This window comes from Acomys russatus, chromosome 15 (assembly GCF_903995435.1).
Source record: "Acomys russatus chromosome 15, mAcoRus1.1, whole genome shotgun sequence".
Taxonomy (NCBI): domain Eukaryota; kingdom Metazoa; phylum Chordata; class Mammalia; order Rodentia; family Muridae; genus Acomys; species Acomys russatus.
This window is the reverse complement of record NC_067151.1, coordinates 35,640,479-35,664,142: the sequence shown is the minus strand read 5'-3', so window position 1 is coordinate 35,664,142 and position 23,664 is coordinate 35,640,479. Positions and strand designations below refer to the sequence as shown.

Genomic DNA, 23,664 nt, shown 5'->3' with positions numbered 1-23,664 from the left:
GCTGGAAGGTGTTAGTAAAACCAGGTTTCCAAGGGCAGGTGTCATGGATACTGTCATCAGTACAATAAAAGGTGCCTGCATCCTTTACCAAGACATGGGCTACTCGTAGCTGACCTGTATTAAGTGTAGCGTGTGTGACATGACCATGTGCCACGTCTCTCTCCTGTGCGTACAGCAATTTGTTCGAAGACAAACCACATTTCACAGGTGAGGACACTGAGTCAAAGAAGCAGTTCTTGGTGGAGCCACAACTCAGAGGCCCGCTGTGTGGCTACAGGTAGCCGCAGTGGAGGTGAGCAAGGGCCAGAAGGGCAAGAACCCCCAAAGATCTGCAGACTATTCTAAGTGTAAGAGAATGTTGGTAGAGAGGATCTGGGTGTCTCCTGACAAGCTCTTAGATACAACTAATAAAGGATGACATTTCTGAGGAAAGCCCCACCAAACTAGGCTTGAGTGGGCCAATAAGCCAAACTCCTGCAGCTGCAGCCCTTGAGAGGACCAAGCTCTCAGCAGAGACCAAGCTCTCAGAAGCAGACTCTGCACCAGCACTATCAGATTACATTCCATCTGGTTAGAAATGCAAATCTGAGGCCACTCCTCAGACCTGCTGAATCTGAGATCAGATAACCTGGGGTCTTCCCCCAACAGCCTTTCTCTCTCTCTCTCTCTCTCTCTCTCTCTCTCTCTCTCTCTCTCTCTCTCTCTCTCTCTCTCTCTCTCCCCCCTCCTTCCCTCCCTCCCCTCTCCCCCCCCTACTTGGTATCTGAACCCAGAGCCTCACACATGCTCAACAATCAACCACCACTGGGCCACTAGGCTACACTCCCTAGATCAGTATTTGATCTGGCCCTTTCACCTCTGCTCAGAAGCTGAAAGGAGAGGTACACACAGCATGCTTAACTTGGCAAAGCTGTGCTGTCCTTCCCCTGAGCAGCTCTGCTCCCATCATCACACAATCCTTCCCCTGGACCCTGCTAGTGGTTCCTATGCCTAGAAACCTCACTACTGTCCTAATTTTCTTACTAATTTGATTTCTTGATCAACTGTCCAGGCCTTTTAACCATGGCAAAACAACAACTTCTTTTTTTTGTTGTTTTTTGTTTTTTGTTTTGTTTGGTTTTCGAGACAGGGTTTCTCTGTGTAGCCTTGGCCATCCTGGACTCACTTTGTAGACCAGGCTGGTCTCAAACTCACAGCGATCCGCCTGCCTCTGCCTCCCAAGTGACAACAACAACAACTTCTGCCTTCTAGAATTCTGTCTCACGTTCACAGCCCTCAGCCCTCATAGCAGATAACAAAGACATTCTGGGCATTTACCTCCCTAGACTTGCCCACCACCTCTGACACCATGGACTCATCTCTTTTTCTTTTTCTTCTTCTTTTTTTTTTAAGTTTTTCCAGACAGGGTTTCTCTGTGTAGCCTTGGCTGTCCTACAGTCACTTTGTAGATCAGGCTAGCCTTGAACCCACAACAATCCACCCACCTCTGCCTCCCAAGTGCTGGGATTAAAGGCATGCACCACCACACCCAGCCTCACTCATCTCTTTTTCTTTTTTTTTGGTTTTTTCGAGACAGGGTTTCTCTGTGTAGCCTTGGCCATCCTGGACTCACTTTGTAGACCAGGCTGGCCTCGAACTCACAGTGATCCGCCTGCCTCTGCCTCCCGAGTGCTGGGATTAAAGGCGTGCGCCACCACGCCCAGCTCCTCATCTCTTTTTCAATGGAATAGTACAGGAATATTTGTGCCCTTAGCATTCCAAGAATTTCACTCGATGCCAGACATATCAATGAGAACAAACATAAGATTTCTTCCTGTCCTCAAGAAACTGTCCCATTGGTAGGGAATGGCCAGGTGCAAACAAATAATTATAAATGATACATATGCCAGAGAGGCCTGAGAAGATCACCGGGCTGAGGCCAACAAATTAATAAAGAGACAGGCCTGACAGTAATTCCTGACAGGAAATATCTGTATGCTGATTCTATGTCCGACTCTAGCTTATGCTCTTTACAGGCACTGTCCATGCTAGTATCCAACTATCTTGCAGGAAGGTAGTAGTCTCATTCACTCTCTACAAGGAAAAGAGACAGCATACAGGGGGAAAACAGAGTATATGGACTAAACAGCCATGATGTGGGCAAGCAGGATGCTCCAGAGCCCACCCTCTGGATCACAGCTATGTGAGAACAGGACAAAATGTTGAGGTTGGAGGAGGAAAGGCAGGCAGGTGGTGTCCAAGTCAACCGACATACACAAGAGTTCCAGGGAGGAGGAAAGTCCGCCTAAAGCCAAAAAAGAATCCAAGCACTTTGGTAAAACTAAGAAGCATCAGATGGATTGGAAATCCAAACTGTTCTCAAAGCAGATCAGGCAAAACACAGCAGTGAACAAAACACTGATACCTAGATATGCGGTAGAGGAGGAATAATCAAGCAAGACTGGAACTTTTCTGATTCCCCATTTTAAAGTTTGGAGGACAGTCTGTGTGCGGATGACAAGGCATTATACCACCTCACTGAATCAAGTCTAAAGGGAGGCAAGCTCTTGGATGAATTAGATCGACTGATAAAGCGAGTTAACAGATCTTTTCATTAGGTCTCCACAGAGTCCTAACTGCAAGATTCCACTTAGTTGCCTGGGATCCTATTTCCAAAACACTATTACCACTTCTTAACAATAAAAATTACACATACCATGATGAGGCACCTTCGAGTAGGAAACAGAGCTGTTCTTACACAAATATGAGGGGCACATTTTCATAACGTTTTACCTTTTTTTTTTTTTCCTGAAGCTAGACTATCCTGAGTTCAAGTTCAGCTTGGATAGATCAGAGTGACCTTGCTCAAGCAAATCATCTGATGGCTAGCAGTATAGAAAAGGTCTCCTTCCAATATGTGAAGTTATATATCTTTCATTTGTGTATATTAATTTGATACAATCGCATACATATTGCAGTAAACTGCAAAAAGCCAAGACTGCCAGGAAAGCACAATACATTTTTCTCTACAGTTAATAAAAGAATGGAAGTCCTGGTTGTACCAGAGTTGAGTGGAAGTTTGAGGGAGTACTATAATAATACAGAAATAGCTGAAGCTTAGGGATCAGCTCACCAACAACCAAAAAAAAAAAAAAAAAAAAAAAAAAGGCTGAGCACCTGTTCCATATTGGACCCAAATTTGACTACAGCCACATATAACTCTCTCCTCAAGAGAGATAGAATGTCGGTCGCCTGGGGAAAAGTGAATCTCGGGAGTGTAACAGCACAAGCCATCCTGGGGGGGGGTGGGAGGGAGACTGGTTTGAATGAGTACCACACTGATAATCCAATCTGCTTTTTCACCACACACTCCAGATAAATCAAGCTTTTTCTGGGCTTCAATCATCTTATTTTCCCCCAAACCAAAGTATAAAAAGTATTCTCTAAAGGCACTACTTCCAATCTAGAAAATGACCCAATATCCAAAATTATTCTTTCCAGGATCCAAATCCTCAAGTGACTGCCATACTTAAAAATAAATGCTAGACAGGCACACAGGATAATCCTAAGCCACCAACCCAAAACGAGTGAGTTGCCCTTAAGCAACTCTCCGGAAAGACTTGGAGAGACATCAATTACAGGATGAGGAAAGTCAACCGAATGAACATCCCTACCCCTACCAAAACTTTAAAAAATGTCCTGCCAGTAATGTTTAAGTCAACTTTCTTTACACTTGGTCCTTACAGTTGCTATTTTCTGGGACCTAGGGAGCTGGGTAAGGACATGCTACTCCCCTGTAAACCTCCCAGTAGTCTTCAATCTTAACCACTCCCTTGATGCTCAAATTTAATACAATAAAGCCAAGAAGGAATTGCTAGTGATGATTTCTCAGGCACACTATTAGCCAGTCTGTGCTGACCCTCAACCAATGAAACAGATACATTTATCAAAAGAGAAGCCTTAAAGAGCTTCTATCTGCAAAGTCCTCTTGTGAAATCAGTGGACATGCAAACTTTAAGTAGAGAGTTTCAGAGTCACAGAAAGAATACATGGTCAGTTTTGTGTTTAACAACTATTAAAAAGAGAGAGAGAGAGAGAGAGACAGAGAGAGAGAGAAGATGGGTGGGCTGTAGCTGGCAAAGTCTAAAAGGACAGCTGGGAAGCAAGTGAAACAAAAAAGAAAAGATAGGTAAGTCTCTGGGCAACTTGTATAGCCAAGGGTGATCATTATTATAGCTGGAAAGTTGTTACATAATTACTTGTTAACTCCTGACACACACCTACATAGCTTACACTAAAGCTACTGTAGGTGCTGCAACAGCCAAGGTTTCTCCAATTAATTTCATTCAGAGAAATAAGTAATCCTGGACGCTATCTCTTTCTAAGGTAACCTGCCTTATTTTACACATACAAAACAGCCACCGGGAAAGCCAATTGCCTCTCTAGAGACAAAATTCAGTGTTTCACCCTAATATTGCCATCTTAATATTTTTTTTAAGGGAGAAAGATACTGAGGTGCATTCACAGAGCCAAATATACAATCACCTCGCTAAAAAACGATTTCCATTCTAAACTGAAGGATGTGAAAAGGGTCCCTCCCCCATCCGAGCCTATACCGCTGGCGCAAAACGCAGGACCTCAGTGTCCGATGTACTGCATTCCAACATTTGTCAAAAAGTTTACGAGGATTTATCGAAGCGACCGAGAAAATATAAAATAAAACAAGCAGAAACGGAGGAAAGCGAGCAGGAAGATGCAATCAAGGAAGAAGCGGTAAAGCGCCCAGCGGCGCAGTGCAAGGCCCGACAACCGGGAAGCGACCCAGCCCCCGCAGAGCGACCGCCTAGCGGAGCGCGGGGGTTAGCAGGCTCCCGGTCTCGGTAGCCTAGGCTCCTTGATACCCCAGCCCGGGACCTGCCTCCGATCCCCTCCCCAACCCTTCCCCCGCAGCGCCGTGGATGCCCGCCGGGCCAGCTTGGCCCCGGGTCAGCGCTGCGGAGCGCGACACCACGGCTGAGGCCGCCGGCGCCCTTACCTCCTTCTGCTTGGGGTCCTGCGGGTAGACGTCGGGCGGTCCGAGCCGCGGGCGCTTCAGCGGTCTCTGCTCATAGCTGAGGAGCCCGAAGGCGGCCATGATCTCTCATGTTAACCGGCGAAATGAATGAGAGTTGGAGCTGGAGCAGCCGCCTCTGAGCACCAGGGAGCAGCACTTTGCAGACAGACTCCCTCTCCCCTCCACTCTCGCTCGCCGTGGCGCTGCAGGCAGGAGAAAGCAGGTTGGTGACTGCCACTGCCCGCGCGCAGACGCGCTCAGGGGGGCCGCCTTCGTGGGCACCCTGCTGCGCCGAGCCCCGGGACGCCTAGTCCACGGGCGGCGGCGAGGCTGGAGGTCGGCCAGGGTCCGCCGCGGCGCCGGCCTCCCGCCACCCCCACCCTGTCCCCAGGGGGAGGAGCAGCTGATGGGAACGTGTGACTTTCTTCACCAATGAACCCAAACCCACCCGGGGGGCACAGGCTGGGGTGGGGGAGGGGCACAAAGGGGGGGAAAAACTTTTCTTGGCGCCTAGGCGGGAGGCTCGGTGCCCGCCCAGAGCTAGGCGTCCTAGGGCCCGGGAGGTGCTGCGCAGCGGCCCGCGCCCACTTCCTGGCACGCCGTGCCCCGCGCCCGCCGCCTTGAACCGGGAGGACCCGCCGCCGGGGCACAGAGCCGCGAACGCGGAGGGAGAGAGGCCGCGAGGAGCGATGATGCGGACCCCCAGCGAAGCCCGTGCCTCTGGGTTCAGCTGGTGCATAAGCCGCACCGGTCCCCTCGGCGGCACCAGGGCGCTTTGCTGGCTGCGGGCTGCAGGCGGCCGCGGCGGCTGGAGGGGGCCGCGCTCACAGTGGCGTGGGGCCGACTTAACCCTTTGCTGGCCCTCCGGAGGCTGAGGAGGGAGTGAGCGGCGGTGGATGCGAGCACCGTCGGGCGCGTGGGCGACTCGGCTCCCCGGGTAGACCCTGGCCGCCGCGTGCCTCGCTCCCCACCCCCAACAGTTTACCTGTTGGTCCCTAGCTAGATGCTAGGCAGGGGTGGGCGGCCAGGACGCCCTGGCGGCCGCAGCCTCCATCGCTCGGGAGGTTGGGGAATTGGATTTGACGTTACGAGGTGTCTGTCTCGCCAGACTGCGGACGCCGCGAAGTTTGCGGTTGCCTGGGGGCGTCGCTCGCCGCCCCCTGTTCTCGCCTCCACGGCCCGGGAGCTCGAGCTCCGGAGTTGGCGGACGGCGGCGCGGCGGCCGCACTGAGCATGCCCAGCTTGGCGGCCGGACCGCGGAGGAGTTGGCTGCGAGCGCCTCGAGCGCTCCCATCCGCCTCTCCGGGTTTTCGCAGCCGCAGAGCGCGCAGTCCACCGGCCCTGCGCCCTAGCCTGCTGCAGGTTTAACCAGGCTTTGGAACCAGCACCAGGAGGGACCCTGGCCCTCGGGCTGCGCCCTCCACCTCGACCCCCTCCTGCGGTCGCCATCCCGACAGCCTAGGCGAAACCTCACCTGCTCGCATCACAGGGATGGGAGCCGCGGGGTGGGGGCGATCCTTTCAGGGAAGCCCCTCAATCCACCTGCCTGCGCCTCTTGTTTGCTCCAGGTGGACATGCAGATGCTGGGCCACCAGCTGTGCGCATCGAGACCTAGCCTCGGAGGCGGGCTCAGTCTGTCCTAAGGGACCTGCAGGAGGCGCGCCCAGGAGGACGCGCCAGCACTTGGCCAAGAATGATGGCTGCCATTTATGGAGTCTTCCTTTGGTGGTATGATCTTGGGGGTCTAGAATTTGCTTCTAACCACAAACCCTCCAAGATTTTACTTCATCCTCTTTATAAATGAGGAAATTGTGTCAGCTTCAAGCGGCTATATGACTTGTTCAAAGCTGCAAAAGCTAGTCGGAATTTGAACCTACCCCTGCTGGAGCTCAGGTTTCTGACCTGACTTCCCTGCTTTGATCTAGAAGGGCTGTGTGCTTGAACTGCCCTTGGCCTGATTGTGTCACATTCCCCATACCTTAAGGAATGTCTTGGACTCCTGTCCCCAGCTCTGGAGAGGAGGATGTGCATGAAATAACCAGCAAGCAGCCTTCCTATAGCACCTGGTATATGTTGGTGATATACCAATGTGTACTCACTTTGCCGCCTTTAAAACACCCAAGGGAACGAAGAAGTACATGGATAAGGCGAAGCCATTGTAGAAGACTAGTTCTTCACTGCTCACCCTGAACTACATTATTCGGTCTGAGCTAGGCCTTCTATAGAATACTTCCCTTTACTAAAAGGCATTTCCTGTCCACTTCCCACCTTGCCATGACCATTTCTCTTCAAATATGTAATAACTAAATGGTGCGCTTTGCCTTATGCTATGGGCATCTATCAAACCCAGTTCCTTTGGTTGGAAGAAAATACAGTTGTTACTTATATCTAACTCCATTAGGAAATTTATCAGGCATACCAAAAGTGAAGAAAATATGTAACAAATCATCTAGCTCTGATAATGTTTCACCTTTTTTTTTATTTCACGGATTTCCCCCATTCTCAATGGGTTGGTGCGTGCACACTGATACAGTAAGGACAATATTTTCCTTATTGCAAGAGGTACACAGCTTGACTCCAAAGATTGTTGATTTGTGGGATGGGTGATAGATGGTTGAATGGGTAAATGTGTGGCCTTAGGAGTTCATCAAAAAGGAGGGGCGTAGCTGGAGAGATGGCTTAAAGCTTTTAAGAGCACTGGCTGTTCTTCCAAAAGTCCTCAGTTCAATTCCCAGCAACCACATGGTGGCTCACAACCATCTATAATGAGGTCTGGTACCTTCTTCTGGCATGCAGGCATACACCGTATACATAATAAAACAGGTACTGTATTATCCTACTCAATCTGAGGTCCCTAGTTTGGTGAGAGACATGGCCAAAACTTTTCTCATGGGATAACTGTCTTAGTATTCTATTGTTGTGAAGAGACACCATGACCATGACACTCTTATAAAAGAAAGCATTTAATTGGAGCTCACTTACATTCAGAGATTTAGTCCATTATCACCATGGCAGGGAGCATGACTGTAGGTAGGCAAACATGGTGCTGGAGATGTAGATTAGGGTTCCGCACCCTAACTAGGAGGCAACAGGAAAAGACAGATACTGGACCTGGTTTGAGAAGTTGAAACTCCAAAGCCCAACCCCAGGAACACACTTCCTCCAACAAATCCACACCTTCTAATCTCTCAAGTAGCATCACTCCCTAATGACTAAGCATTCAAATATTTGAGCCTATGGGGTAAAGTACCACAATAACCAAGGCAAAATAACCCAAATGAATTTGCTTTGGGAAAGGATTGTTTGAGGGCTTTATACTATTAAAATATATATATATATATATATAGTAACATGGTGGTTTGATTTTATTGGATTTTGGAGGGGTTTTTTGTTTCTGTTTTGTTGGGTTCTGTTTTGTTTTGATTGTAGGATCTCACTCTATAACCCACCTGAGCCTTGAATTCACTATGTAGCCCAGGTTGGCCTCTAATACAACAGTCCCGTCTCAGCTGCCAATAAGCTGGGGTTTGCAGGTGTGAGAGACCCTGCTCACCCTGAGACTATTTGTTTCTGACCAGACTCTCCCAGTAACTCAGGCTGCCCCTGACCATCAAACTCAATAAAGAGCAGAAAGTTACCACAAATTCACAGTCCTTCTGCCGTAACCTTTTGAGTTCAGATTTTTGAATTTGGAAGTTCTTGAATTTGCAGTGACCCTTTTAAAATTGGAACACAAGGTACGGAGCCCTGATGTTTGGGGAAGGGGACTGGACAAGCCTTCTCCCTACTCTACCTTCTTAATTGCCTTGGCATTGCAGGCCAGTCAAACATGATGTTTATTTATTTACTTACTTATTGTTGTTCCTTTCAACACAAGAAGTAAACACTGCAGGGATAAAGGTAAGGACTATGTTAGAGTGAGCATGTTTGTTCACTGCATGAACATATGACATTTGAGGGTTTTTTGTTTGTTTTTGTTTTTTGGGTTTTTTTGTTTTTTTTTTTTTTTTTTGGTTTTGTTTTTTGAGACAAGGCTTCTCTGTGTAGCCTTGGCTGTCCTAGACTCTGTAGACTATGCTGGCCTCAAACTCACAGTGATCTGCCTGTCTCCCAAATGCTGGGATTAAAGGCGTGTGCCACCACCGCCCATCCGCATTTAAGATTTTTTTTCAGGACACACCTACCTACCCATCCAACTTTTTCTTCTAGTCACAGATCTTTCTTTTTCTCAAATACAGAATTGCCAAGCCTTCCTCTTCAGACATGCACCTTCTGGCAGTTCTTAAGAGGGGAGGTTTATATGACGCCTACTCTAAACTACTCAGATTACCCATGATCCTTGGATGTTTGCAGTGCGCAGAGCACACAATGTTTATTTGTTTTCAATACCTCATTACTTAGTGGTATTCAAGTGTGTGACACACAATAGTCTTGCACTCCTTTCCTCACTCTTGTTCTTCCATTTCAGAATTAGTCTTTAGACTGAACAACGCAGGCTTAGCATGCTAAACTTAACCTGTAAGCCATTACATTGTTTGCTGCGCTTAAATTTTCCATATGGTGCTTGCTAAAATAGCAGATAAATACGAATTCCTATTGAGGATCTTAATTTTTTTTTCCTTTTTTTTTTTTTTCGAGACAGGGTTTCTCTGTGTAGCCTTGGCCATCCTGGACTCACTTTGTAGACCAGGCTGGTCTCGAACTCACAGCGATCCGCCTGCCTCTGCCTCCCGAGTGCTGGGATTAAAGGCCTGCGCCACCACGCCCGGCTCTAGGATCTTAATGTATACATAGACCCAAGCTGGCCTTGAACTCACAGAAATCTGCCTGCCTCTTCCTCCCCACGTGTTGGATTAAAGTTGTACACCTGTTCTGAAAGACTATCTAATAATTACCTGGCCAATGACTGCTTGAGCCAACAAGCAGGGAGCACAGCACAGGAATTCCTCGAAGAACAGACCGTCCTCAGAAGGTTCTCAGCCTAATCAGAGGAGATAAGGTCAGGGACTGTGGGTATTTTAAATAGCTACAGAGGAAAGGTGATGGAACCGGGCTAGAAGAAGGTGAGCTACAAAATAAAACTGCAAAAGACACATAGGGAGCCACGTCGTCCATGATACCTTCCACGACTTCATAAGTATTTAAAACGAGGGTCCTTTTCTTGTGTCACTTCCAAGGGCTCCTCAAAGAGCTTTTAAGCCCCAAGAAGCCCCCCCCAAGGCAGGCAGTGCCTCACTGTTAATATAAAGGCTGTGCTCTTGGACAAAGTCCAAGTTACACAGTTTCTCTGTGTAACCTTGGCTGTCCTGGACTCACTTTGTAGACCAGGCTGGCCTTGAACTCACAGCGATCCGCCTGCCTCTGCCTCCTGAGTGCTGGGATTAAAGGTGTGTGGCACCACCACCCAGCTGTCTGTGTGTATTCTATGTAGACATTTCCTAACCAATCTTCTCTTCTTGCCAACCCTGCAAGCCACAGCCCACCTTAAAGGTTCTCCAGGCTCATTCAAGTCACAGAGGACAGACAGAAATGGTGGCCGATGACCCTCCCCAAGTTCTTGGGGTGAAGAGGAAAAATAACAACATTTGCAGAGCAGCTCCCTCATGAGCCCTGTCCTACCATTCCTGCTCTACAGCTGCTGGTTCGGGGCCACTGAAGGAGCAGGCAGTTAAGCCAGAGTCGGCCTAATCCTCCTAAACCTTACTGTCATGGTCAACACACTACATGCATCAAGTATCGTTACACAACACATATAAAACTGAGCATCGGAAAAAAAATTATTTTTTTACTATAAGAGAAGAAACTCCTAACAGTCTGTTGTGTCCTGGCAGTATGTTTTCACTCAAGTGGAAGGAAAGAAACAATTCTCAGTGTGATGCCTATAGGTACAGTAATTAAAGTTGCTGGGTTTTCTCATGGGATTGATGTTTGTCCGAGTGTATTTATTATTGTGTTTTGTTAACCGTTTTATCCACAGGCAATCCTGCGTAGCTCCAGTTTTTCTGATACCCCTGTTACATTTAAATGCATTTGTGTTATGCCTACATGTGAATCAAAAAAGGAAATTTCATGCTTTCTTTTAGTAAAAAAAAAAGGGGGGGGGAGGGTGGAAAAAAAGAAAGCAACTGCAGTGGCCGGCTCAATGATTACAAGCATGCACTGAGCTTTTCCAGAGGGCCAACACACATGTCTGGCAGCTCACAACTGCTTGTAGCTCTAGGTTCATGGAGATGCAGCGGCTCTGGCCTCCTGCAGTACCTGCACTCACATAGACACACCTACAGGCATACACAGGAATAAAAATAATGAAAGAAAAAATACGTACTTTAAATCAACACAGAAGGTCTAGAACTACAAAGCACTTGCCTAGCATGTTCAAAGCCTTTGCTTTTGGCTTCAGTTGATCCATACATAATAGGAAAACAAGACAAATAAACCAAAAAAAAAAAAAAAAAAAAAAAGTGTGTTGGCTTTGGAGACACATGTACTAAAAACAGAATGCCACAGAGAAAACTGGTAAATGTTAACAAAGGTATTAATTTTGGAATGTTACATCTAAACTAAGTTTTTAATATTTTTTGAGCTTATAGAGATGAAAGCATATCATCACTACCACTCAAGCAACAAGGACCAGTAGAATTTTATTGATAGCTCAACACATAGTTTCCTAGTATGCAATATTTTAAAAAGATGAAATTAATTTTGAAAATACAATTGTTTGTCCCAGTGTAGCTAAATTGTTATTTCATTATATAAACCATGTGTGTGTGTGTGTATACTATATATACAGTATAGGGTTGGTGTAATGGCTCAACTAGGAGAGGTTTTCCACCAAACCTCATTTCCTGAATGTAATTCCCAAAACCTACAAGGCAGAGAGAACCAACTCCTGTAACATGTCCTCTGTCCTATGCTCACCCACCACGACATTCAATCAAGTGTGAGCACATACGTGAATACACACATCATCATCATCATCATAAATGTAAATTTTAATGGATGAGGTACTTACATTTTGTTTTAGATTAAGTCTGGTGTGCTTTTTTTTTTTTTTTTTTTTTTTGGTTTTTCGAGGCAGGGTTTCTGTGTGTAGCCTTGCCTATCCTGGGCTTTGTAAACCAGACTGACCTTGAACTCACAGCAATCCACCTACCTCTGCCTCCCTCTCTGCTGGGATTAAAGGTGTGCGCCTTTTGTACTAACAACATACCTCATTTTCAGAGCTGGGATCACATGTATGTGCCACTGTTTATGAAGGGCTGGGGATTGAACCCAAAGGTCCAAGCATGCTAAGCAAGTGCTATGTCAAGCAGCTCCCTGAAGCCCACATACAAGATCTTAATAAGATACTGAAGAAACAGATTGGTTGCCAAGTTAGTAGCATTAAGAGAAAGGTGAAGAAGACAAAGAAGAAGAGGAGGAGGAGGAGGAGTAGAAGAAGAAGAAGAAGAAGAAGAAGAAGAAGAAGAAGAAGAAGAAGAAGAAGAAGAAGAAGAAGAAGAAGAAGAAGAAGAAGAAGAAGAAACAACTCAGGAAGACACCAGGTACGCAAAAGGCAGTTGGTTGCTATGCAGAGGGAAACTTCAGAGCAGCCAGGAACAAGATAAACCTTGGATTTGAAGAATGAGAAAAGAGTTGTAAAATAGTAAATTGAACTAATAACAAAGACTAAAAATTGAACCTTATTCCCCAGAAAAATGCTGCCTGTCACCACAACTAAGCTAACTGGTTAGTTTTTGGAGAGCATGGGCATACAACTTACATCACTATTGATCAAACCCACATTGTTTTTCCACCACCAGAATCGTAATTTGTCAGGTAACCCAGAGCTGTCCCTACTCTATAGATCAGACAAATGCTGAGATATTCAGGAATCCAGTAGGAAATCCAAACACTGATTTACTGGTACAGAGGAGTACACCGTTCCAGAGATTAATACCTCATTTTCTGATCACCTTACTAATCTTAAAGATGAGCACACAAAAATGGATATGTGTAACATTAAAATGGAATTGGGTCTCTTCGGGGAGAACTATGTTCCCTTGTGACAGGAATAGGACACAGGCTGTATGGTAGTGCGGTGGTCCCATCACTAAATACACTGACCACTAATTACTGCCTAACGCCTTTACTACTCATTTCATACCAGAGATTTCCGGGGGTTCACAGATAATGCTTTGGTTCTTATTGTTTATTATTGGGCACTGGGATTGGGTGTTTTATTTTTGTTGTTTTGTTTGTTCCGGTTCTACCTATTTAGGTTAGGCTGGCCTGGAAGTCATGATGATCCTCCTGTCTCAGCCTTGCAAGAGCTGGAATTACAGGGATATGGGCCACCACATCTGGCCCACAAAAATGTTATGAGCTTACACTGTCTGGCCTCTTTAGGAAGATCTGCTGACACTAGATCCACATTCACAGTAAAATTCTTTTTTGTTTATTTGTTTGTTTGTTTGTTTGTTTTTTGTTGTTGTTTGGTTTTTTTGAGACAGGGTTTCTCTGTGTAGCCTTGGCTGTCCTGGACTCACTTTGTAGACCAGGCTGGCCTAGAACTCAGCAATCCGCCTACTTCTGCCTCCTGAGTGCTGGGATTAAAGGTGTGCACCGCCACACCCAGTCGCCAGTAGAATTCTTTTCTTGACAGAGATATAAACAAAAATCTATCTGTGCTCTTAAAGTCCTAAAGCTACACTGAGGAATGAGTCCACTAAAGTTGGCTCTGGGAGACCATTGAGTTTATTGAGTTATATACATAATGGTGGATGAGAGGTTCCGTAGCAGGAGTGTGAGTGGCTTTAAATCAGCCACACCAGAATATCTCCACCCACTGTGGATGCTGACTCCCTTGTGTCCACAGATACAGAGTACTCCTCTCCCTTGTCCTTCCTCGCCTGTATAGTCTAGCCCTCCCTTGAGGTCATGTGCACACAACTGGTTGTGAGGAGGGTCACCAGCAGTCAACAAGGCCAAGTGTGGCTCAGAGTTAAGTCCTGTGCGACAGACACCAATCTGTCAGAGCTGAGGAGGACCTGCTACCTTAAACCCTGTGACTAGCTGCCTGCAGGCTGGGTCACATGCCTGGTTCCTAGGGCCTTTGGGAATGAAAGCCCAACTATATGGAGACCTCGCTGGAGCTCAGCCTGGCTTCCCAACTATCCTGTTGAAGAACACTTGATCAACAAAATAACTGACAGCATTTACACACTTTTTTATTGTTGACTACTCAAGAATCTAATCGGTATCATCTGTTAGTTACAAGTTAGGACCTGTAGGGTAGGTTATATATGATAAAGGTTAATTGTGAAATTGTTAACTATGAGTTCCTTCAGTTTTCCTAGGATTAATTCTTTTCCAGGTTCTAGAGAATCTGTTTATATTTCCTTATGTGTCCATAAAGTCATACAAAGTAAGAAAGCATGAAAAAAATTACTGAAGAGTATATGAAATTTTGATCTTTGCACATACTGTTTTGATAAATTGGAATGATTTAGTATAGTAAAATTTTACATAAGAATGAATTTTCCCCACCTATGAGACATATAGGTTAGTTTCGCTATCTACTATGTGCTACATTTAAAGACGAAATTCTGAGCAATAAAAATAAATGCTGCTAACTCTTTGGTCTCAGCACGTGTGAAAAATAGTACACAAAGCGATTTGCATATATGTGTGGTGTATGTACACAGATATGTGCTAGTGCTTGTGGAGGCCAGGGGAGGATGTCAGGTATCCTTTTCTGTCACTCTCTGCTTATTTCCTTTTTTAAAATATATTTTATTAATTTATTCATATTACATCTCAGTTGTTATCCCATCCCTTGTATCCTCCCATTCTTCCCTCCCTCCCATTTTTCCCTTACTCCCCTCCCCTATGACTGTGACTGAGGGAGACCTCCTCCCCCTGTATATGCTCATAGGGTATCAAGTCTCTTATTGGTAGCCTGCTATCCTTCCTCTGAGTGCCACCAGGCTTCCCCATCCAGGGGACGTGGTCAAATATGGGGCACCAAAGTTCGTGTGAAAGTCAGTCCCCACTCTCCACTCAACCGTGGAGAATGTCCTGTCTATTGGCTAGAGCTGGATAGGGGTTCAAAGTTTACTGCATGTATTGTCCTTGGCTGGTGCCATAGTTTGAGCAGGACCCCTGGGCCCAGATCTACCCATCATAATGTTCTACTTGTAGGTTTCTAGGACCCTCTAGATCCTTCTATTTCCCCATTCTCCCATGCTTCTCCCACCTAGAGTCCCAATAGGGTGTCCTCACATCTGTCCCACTTTCCTGGTAAGTGAAGGTTTTCATGGGACATGCACCTTGGGCTAGTGTCCAGATATAAGTGAGTATATACCATGTGACTCTTTCTGCTTCTGGGTTAACTCACTCACTATGATCATACACTCATGCTTTTGAAGCCAACCCTCAGGACCACCTCCTCACCCCCTTAGTATTTCCAAACTATTGTCCAACAGTCTCACCGCTCTCCCTTTCCTCTGAATTGTTAAAAGAGAGAGTAAAAAATTACCACTTTAATTCTCGGCTTCATTCCTTCCATTCAGCCTCCAGCAGAGTGAGTCAGTCTCACTCATCCAAAATGGTCAGCACGAAAACAGAAGAAAAGCAAAGCACAATTACTATTAACTCTTCAAACAAGGCCATGAGACCAGGCGAATCTAATATTGACTGTAAGTGGCCTGATAAAGGTGGAGGATCAGCCCTCTCTGCCTTCCGCAGAACACTTGAATTTGATCCTGGGCTCCTCTTCCTCTTTGCTCTCACCCTTCCGAAGCCAGGCACTAGGCTCACATTCTTTTCCAGTGCATCCTCTATTCACAGCCTCTCTAGTTCTTTTCCTGTCGCCCAAAGGGGCTCAAGATATCCCAACTTGAACTTGATGTCTATATCGCATATTATTGCCCTCCTGGCTAGCCCTTTTACCTCTCAGTCCACGGTAACAGTTTAGCTGAGGTGCCAGGAGCTAGAAAGGGAAAGAGAAAATATCTGGTCGCTACAGATGGGATCAACAGATCTGTAAATTGAGTGTTAAAAAAAAAAAAATGTGTCTCCAAGAAAATGCTACAAATCAAGATGGAAAATGGGTCAAATAAGCAAGAACTCAAAGAACTTTGGGAACCATCTGCCCACGCAAACCAAGAAATGGCCATGATAAATGTAAATAAGGGGGCACTTAATCCTCTTCATCTAAGTTGTAGGCAGTTTGGGCGGCTACAACAAAGCACCATAGACTGAGTAGCTTAAATAACAGACAGGCATTTCTCAGAGTTCTGGGGTCTGAGATCTCCAAAATGGAGGTGCCAGTGTAGTCTGCTCCTGGAAACACCTATCTTCCAGGTTTTGAGATGGAGCCCGGCATGACAAGGAAGTGATCATTCTTCTGTAGACATGAGTCCTGTTCTTCAGGGCTCCACCTTCATGACCTAATTACTTCCAAAAGGTCTTGCCTCCAAATATCACCACTTGGGGGCTTAAAGCAAAAATATGAATATTGGGGGAGGGGAGTGTATATTCAGTTATTTTTAGTGCATATGCATGCCCGAGCAAATAGAGGACAGATGCATGCCAGCATTTCACTTCTTAGCTCTATCCACGTGCAAGGTCTATGGTTATTTCTTTTCCAGGTTTCCACATTCACCCAGTCATCAATAAAACCTCTGACACAGCTTCAACATATTTTCAGGTTATTATTAGGCACCAACTTGTCTCCCTGCCCCAGTCATTTCTCTATTTAAAATATAACACCTGAGATTATTGGATTAATTTTTCAAAACTCTTCATTTGATTCTACCTCTCCTGGTTAAAAAGCCTTTGATGAATCTTTACTACTTTAAGCATAAAGTTTAATCTCCTTAGTATAAAAAACAAGGTTTTTTTCATATGCCAGGAAGATCGGAGCTAGGGCCAAATACACGGGGAGGTAAACTGAGCATCACCCAGGAATGCTGTTAGCTTTTCCCCTTTAAATTGATAAGGATTTCACCAGGTACCAAGTTCTGTAGTACAGATGCTATGTCTGTAACTGCTTAAATCACTCTTTCTGATACGTCATGTCAATACTCCTGCCTTTTGTTTGTTTGTTTGTTTTGTTTTATTTTATTTTTCGAGACAGAGTTTCTCTGTGTAGCCTCGATATCCTGGACTCGCTTTGTAGACCAGGCTAGCCTCGAACTCACAGCAATCTGCTTGTCTCTGCCTCCTGAATGCTGGGATTAAAGGCGTGCGCCACCACCACCCAGCTCTGCCTCTTGTTCTTAAATGAGATTGCAGGGGAACCCAGAACTGGAGCTCAGAAGTTGTAGTTCATTCTAGAATGGCCCATTAGGGAGGAGCAAGACCACTAGGAAATGGAGAACTATGTTTTTGTTTTGTTTTGTTTTTGTTTTTAGAGACAGAGTTTCTCTGTGTAGCCTTGGCTTGTCCTGGACTCGCTTTGTAGACCAGGTTGGCCTCGAACTCACAGCGATCCGCCTGCCTCTGCCTCCCGAGTGCTGGGACTAAAGGCGTGCGCCACCACCGCCCAGCGAGAATTATGAACATTTAAAGAGAAAGTACAAGGTGACAAAGGGGAGATTATTGAAACCTGTCATAAAGCTCACAAAGGAAAGAAAGAACAACAGAGACACAGGCGCAAAGAAAGGAGAAAGACTCACACCAGCAAAAGACAGTGTTTCAAAGAGCCAAGATAACTCTAGGAAGAAAAGTGGTGGAACACTAACTGTAGCATAAAAGCTTTTCACAGTTCCAGCAAAAGCACCCTGTAGGGCTGTGCGGCCAGTATCGTACAGAAAGAAATTGTGAAATAAAGAAACAGAAATCAAATGAACAGACAATTGAGTATGGCATTCATTCCTGTAAACATAAGAAAGGGAATCAAGTAGTATGTGAGGCAGGTAATTTTTGTTTTGTTTTGCTTTGTTTTGTTTTTTTCCTCCGTTGCTTTCTTTTTTTTTTTTTTATTAATTTATTCTTGTTACATCTCAATGGTTATCCCATCCCTTGTATCCTCCCATTCCTTCCCCCTCCCCCATTTTCCCATTAGTTTTGTTTTTTTTTAAGCCGAGGGAGTAGGCACATAGAGCGTGGGGATTCCAGTGAGAGGGCAAAGTGGACATTCAATTGGAAGAACCAGTGAAGGGAAAATGGAAATGTTTTAGAAGTCAGGAGGGGGTCTCTGCTAGATGGGAGACAACACATAACCTGCAGGAGGCTGAAGGGTCCCTCAAGAAGAACACACATTCTCTCTCTAGCACAATACGAGGAGGCCATCTGCTCTGAGAGATCAGGTAGAAGGGTTGTAGGTTTGAGGAGCAGCAGTCACCCAGGAAAAGGACACAGAGACCGTAAGATCTCTGTACAGTGTGAGGACCTAGTCAAAGCCAATGACTTTGGAGTTATAGTGAAATCAATCTGCCCACTGCTTGGCTGCTTGGCTGCTTGGCTGCCAGCCCAGGGAGACAGTGGGAGTCATCTAGGTACAGAGCTTAGAAAAATGGAAGCAATAATAGGCCGTGTGAATCTAGGGAAGCACGGATAGCATATAGAAGGGGATGTAGGGATGCTGTCCAGCGAGTCCATGCTGGGAGTTAGGAAGGAGGAAGGTGGATGTTTGGGATATGATTGGGAACGGAGAGTGCTAACCAGAAGAAGGTCAGATCATAGCCAAAGTAGCACAGGTGGGAGCACCATCAAATAAACAACCGGAAGAAGGTCAGATCATAGGCAAACAGAGGGTGCTCAGATGTATAAATTGGTGTGAGTTTGTGGCTGAGATCACGGAAAGGCAAAAGAAAGATAGTTCCTGAGTGGCCGTAGAAAGAGCAAAGAACAAATTGTGAGGGCTCATTTTCACCAGAACCAAACCAATACCAACAGTTTTTTTTGTGGGTGGGTGGGGTAGAAGTTGAAACAGGGTCTCACTCTGTAGCTCAGGTTGGCCTGGAACAAACTAGGAATTCCATGCTGGCCTGGAACTTGCATTGGTCTTCCCATCTCGTTTTTTCTAAGTCCTGGGATTACAGGTCCTGAGCCACCATCATTAGCTCAGATTTCAGGTGATGTGAAGGAAGGAGATACCTACTTAATGAAGCCAGTATTAGTTGATGTCTTCATTTATTATGTGCAATGTATGATGCTCCCCATAGACACCACAGCCTATTCTGTTAAGTGAAGTACAAGCCAATATGAGGAAAATGTCAAATGGTCATAGACAGGGTGTCTGTAGCGAAAGAGTGTCCTCAAGGAGAGAGGCTTTAGCAAGGCATGAGGCAGGTAGAAGATGAGCCTACAGAAGTGTTAGAGACAGGGACAATCAGATGAGGTAATGTTCCAGTTTTAGAGAAAGGTCTCAAGAGGCAAGAGTGATGAAGGATCAAGGGAAGGATGAAAGACTGATATAAAAAGATGTCCAAAACTTCATGGAAACGACACCACAGAGCTAGGGCATGAAGATTAAGGATGCTTGAATAAAAGTCATGTGGATGTGGAGGTCAGGTGGGCATGAAGGTCATGTGAGCATGGAGGTCAGGTGGGCATGGAGGTCAGGTGGGCATGGAGGGCAGGTGGGCATGGAGGGCAGGTGGGCATGGAGGGCAGGTGGGCATGGAGGTCAGGTGGGCATGAAGGTCGGGTGGGCATGGAGGGCGGGTGGGCATGGAGGGCGGGTGGGCATGGAGGGCGGGTGGGCATGGAGGACGGGTGGGCATGGAGGACGGGTGGGCATGGAGGGCGGGTGGGCATGGAGGGCGGGTGGGCATGGAGGGCGGGTGGGCATGGAGGGCGGGTGGGCATGGAGGGCGGGTGGGCATGGAGGGCAGGTGGGCATGGAGGGCAGGTGGGCATGGAGGACAGGTCATACTTTGCACCTAGAGCATCAGTGCAAACAGCAATTTGGTCTTGTTTTTGAGGGCCAGGACTTCCTTACCTTCTCTGAGAGACTATCAGGTTGCACCCTGATACGAAAGAGAAGAGAAATGTCATCCCACTGGCCCCTGTAGAGAATTAGCATGAAGATTCAAAGCTGCATAATGAAGCCTAACAATTTCTCAAAATTCCCTCTTAAATCTCCCCAGAGGCAGGACAAGAAGCCCTGTGTGGAGTGGCATTGTGGGCCACAGGGCCTGCTAGGACAGGGTGAGGGAGGCATCTTGCACTCTGTTCTGATAATTGGCCCATAAGGGCCATTGCCTCCCAGAGGAAGCCTAGGTACCCCTCCCTGGGCCCTAGTAGTCCCAAAGCAGAGTGATAGCCAGTGTGCCTGCTAGATCATCCATGTTGCCATAGCAACAGGCTTGCCCCTGGAGCCATGGGTTGATGGCAAAATGATTAGGCCTCTTTCAAAGGTTGCAGCTGCAGGTTTTTACCAAGAAAGGCGAACAGGTGGGTGGACTTGAAGCCCCAGAGCCAAGTGTATTAATGGCAGAAATTTTCCTTCAAGTAGTCAAATGCCTAGACTATGTGAAGAATCTACATTCGACCATGGATGGGAACAGAAGGGGCAGAATTTAGGCAGCAAGTCTAAGCGCCATGCCTGGGATGAATTGCGTGTCAGGAAATTGGGGGTAGGGTAGAATAAGAGTAAGGAAAGGGCCAGAGTGGCTGGGATTTCCTTCCTCTGCCTGTTGGCTGCACAATGTACTAGTAGATGGGCTGAATTAATATCCAGGAGCTCTAGATGTCCTGGTGGCTCCCAACCGTGTCAGTCCAGTGCTAGCTTGCTTTCATTCATTTTTATGCTTCGAGTCGAGAAAATCCAGTTCTGGTGGGTTTTCCACCTTCAATTTCTTGTTCAGTCTCTGGGTGGGAGCAATGTGTGTGAATGTGTGTGCATGTCTGTGTGCAGATGTGTGGAGGCCAACATCAGGTGTCATTCCTCAGGCTACCCTGCACCTTATTTTATTTTATTTATTTATTTTTAAAGACAGAATTTTTTTTTTTTTTTTTTTTTTTTTTAAGATTTATCATTACATACAGTGTTCTGCCTGCATGTGTGCCTGTGGGCCAGAAGAGGGCACCAGATCTCATGATAGATGGTTGTGAGCCACCATGTGGTTTGCTGGGAATTGAACTCAGGACCTCTGGAAGAGCAGATAGTGCTCTCAACCTCTGAGCCATCTCTCCAGCCCCTGCACCTTATTTTTTTAATCAGCTGATATCTCTCAACGCCCTGGGGCTAGCCAACCACCTCCCTCATGCTGCGATTGCAGGCAGCTATCCCACTTGAATGGAATTCCATACAGTTGTAGACAACTGGACATGCTTCCTAGCTAAGCTATACTTCTCCTGTAGGACCAATACCTACTGACCATCGCAGCTTGGATCTGTTGGGAGATAAACTCTATCAGGGAAGAGTCTTTGTGAGTTTATCTTTAAATTCTTAACAGGGAGCCTGTCTCATGGTATGACTATTTTGGATTGGGCTTTCATTTTGCTGTGTTATTTTTTTTAAGACAAGGTCTTAACTTTGTAGCCCCAAATGGACTTGACTTTGCCTTGCTCCTGCTTCCATTTCCCAAGAGGTGGGCTTGCATGCATGTGCCCCCACAGCCTGAAAAATAGTAGCAATTTTTTAATAGAAGTTACATTTAACTTACAATGTAATAAAGATTACAGGTAAAAAGCTACACTTAAAGCAGGAAAGGCCTATTACACAAATGTACAAAATTTGTACAAAGTTCATACAATAGTTCCTACCTTGTCTCCAGTTAGCCAGGTCTAGCCTAGAGCTCTGAATAACCAGAACTCTTCTGGACGGGGGAGGGTCAGAGGAGCCTCCAAACCAACAGCTAAGCATGTCTTCCTACCATAAACCTGGCCCTTGCAAAGTAGTCTTCCTGTTCAACAGGAAGTGCTCCAAGTGGTCACTCCCTAAGAAACTTCCTTGCAGCATACAAAAGGTGTTGCCCCAGGGAGGACCGCAGTGCTTGGACTAAATGAGGCACTTGGAGGGTTCAGTGTGGACAAGGAAAATAGGTAAAGTCCAACAATACTGTAAAACCCATAACCCTATGTCTGTGACACTGGCCCCAGACAAAGGGAACTCAAAATGGCCGCACTTCACCAGAAAGGACAGAGGAGAGAGGCCTAACTATTGGACCTCAAAACCATGGACCCAAGACAACGCTTGAGTTTACACCCTGGTTTAAATGAACAATGTCAACCAACCGGGGATCCATGACAACCGCTTCGCACCAAACGAGACCATAGAATCGATGGGAATCTGCTGAGGCTTATGAGGTTCCAACCAAATGTGACCCAGGGAGGTGCCATGTGTGCTGTTGAGATCTATCACAAGAACTCGCTTCACGTGGTTGTGGTAAACCAGTGCCGCGTGGACTCGAGAGCAAGACTGGTGGTCGATGGTAAAGTCACACAGATCAGGGTTCCTCCCAAATAAGTAATACTTATTCTCATCAATAATCAGCTGCTCAATTAGTTCGTCTCCTTTCACCACATCTAGATGAAAGCCAGGTGGAGGTTTAGCTGGCCAGGTCGGGCTGTCGAACAGCGGGAGACTGGAGCCAGAGTTTGCGCCTGCCGCCATCTTATATCGCCCCTTCCCATTTGGTGGGCCTGAAGCACCAAACAGTAGGATCTTAATAAAAATGTGTTGAACAAATGATTGAATGGGTCATTGACAACCTTCTTAGCCCTTGGTTACTCTGACTTATACAACTCTTCCGTCAACAATTGCCATGACTCCTTTTTTTGCTGGATGACAGTTATTTGAACTCAGACATCCCAGTTAATTGTCACCAAGTGCATTGGTGATTAGAGAGTATTGGCACTGTCCCTGGAAGAACTCTTGGACCCCAATGGCAGCCTGGAGTAAGATTTCAAACGTGCTTAACCATCACAGTGGCAGCATCCATGCGCCCACATTGGTGACCACAACACTTTACAAATCTCCCTTTTTCCTGAATGAAGAGTTTGTCATCCTTCATAAGAACTGCGACTTTAAGACTTTGTACCTTATGAGAGTTATGGCAAGAATTGGGGTGAAGTCAACTGGGAGAGTGTTCGCAAAGCATGCACAAGGACTTGTGTACTTTCTATAGTACAGGGAGGGGAGAAGTTTTCCTTCTGATGGGCCTCCTGATCACCCTGTAATCTCAACACTCAGGTAGGAAAGGGTGGGGGGTGGGGGAGTGTGGGAAGCAACAGAAAGAAAGAGGTATGGAGGAGGGGTGACTTATGCCATGATTTACAATTGAAGACATGTAATATCTCTGTCCTAATAAACTATATATAGTGCTATGTAAACACAGATGCATTTTATTTTCTTCTTATCACTTGGAACTATTTGAAATTATTCATATGTCGTTTGCATGTGTCTGCATGTTTGCATATATGTGGGTCACATGTATGTGACTGGGGAGGCCTGAGGCTGACCAAGTGATTTTAAATGTCTTCCTAAATTGCTCTCCACATTACTGTCTGAGGCAGGGTCTCTTACTGAACCTGGACCTTGCATTTACAGCTGCTCTAAATTGCCAGTTTGTCCCAGACATGCCATGTCTCCGTTTCCCAAGAACTGTGACTACAGCCAGGCCATCATACTTACCCCGTTTTTATGTGGGCTTGGGGACCCAAACTCTGGTCTAGACCTCAGGTTTGTGTAGCCA

The 23,664-nt window shown here is 46.2% G+C and overlaps 1 protein-coding gene across 1 annotated transcript in view; it reads right to left on the bottom strand.

The window, feature by feature from the left end:
• Med12l (mediator complex subunit 12L) overlaps positions 1-5,163 on the bottom strand; it is a 309,618-nt gene extending 304,455 nt beyond the window's left edge. The window contains exon 1 of the mRNA XM_051157205.1: positions 5,015-5,163. Coding sequence (XP_051013162.1) covers positions 5,015-5,113 — 99 coding nt within the window. The 5' untranslated portion in view covers positions 5,114-5,163. The remainder of the gene's footprint in view (positions 1-5,014) is intronic.
• Between the last annotated feature and the right edge of the window lie 18,501 nt (positions 5,164-23,664).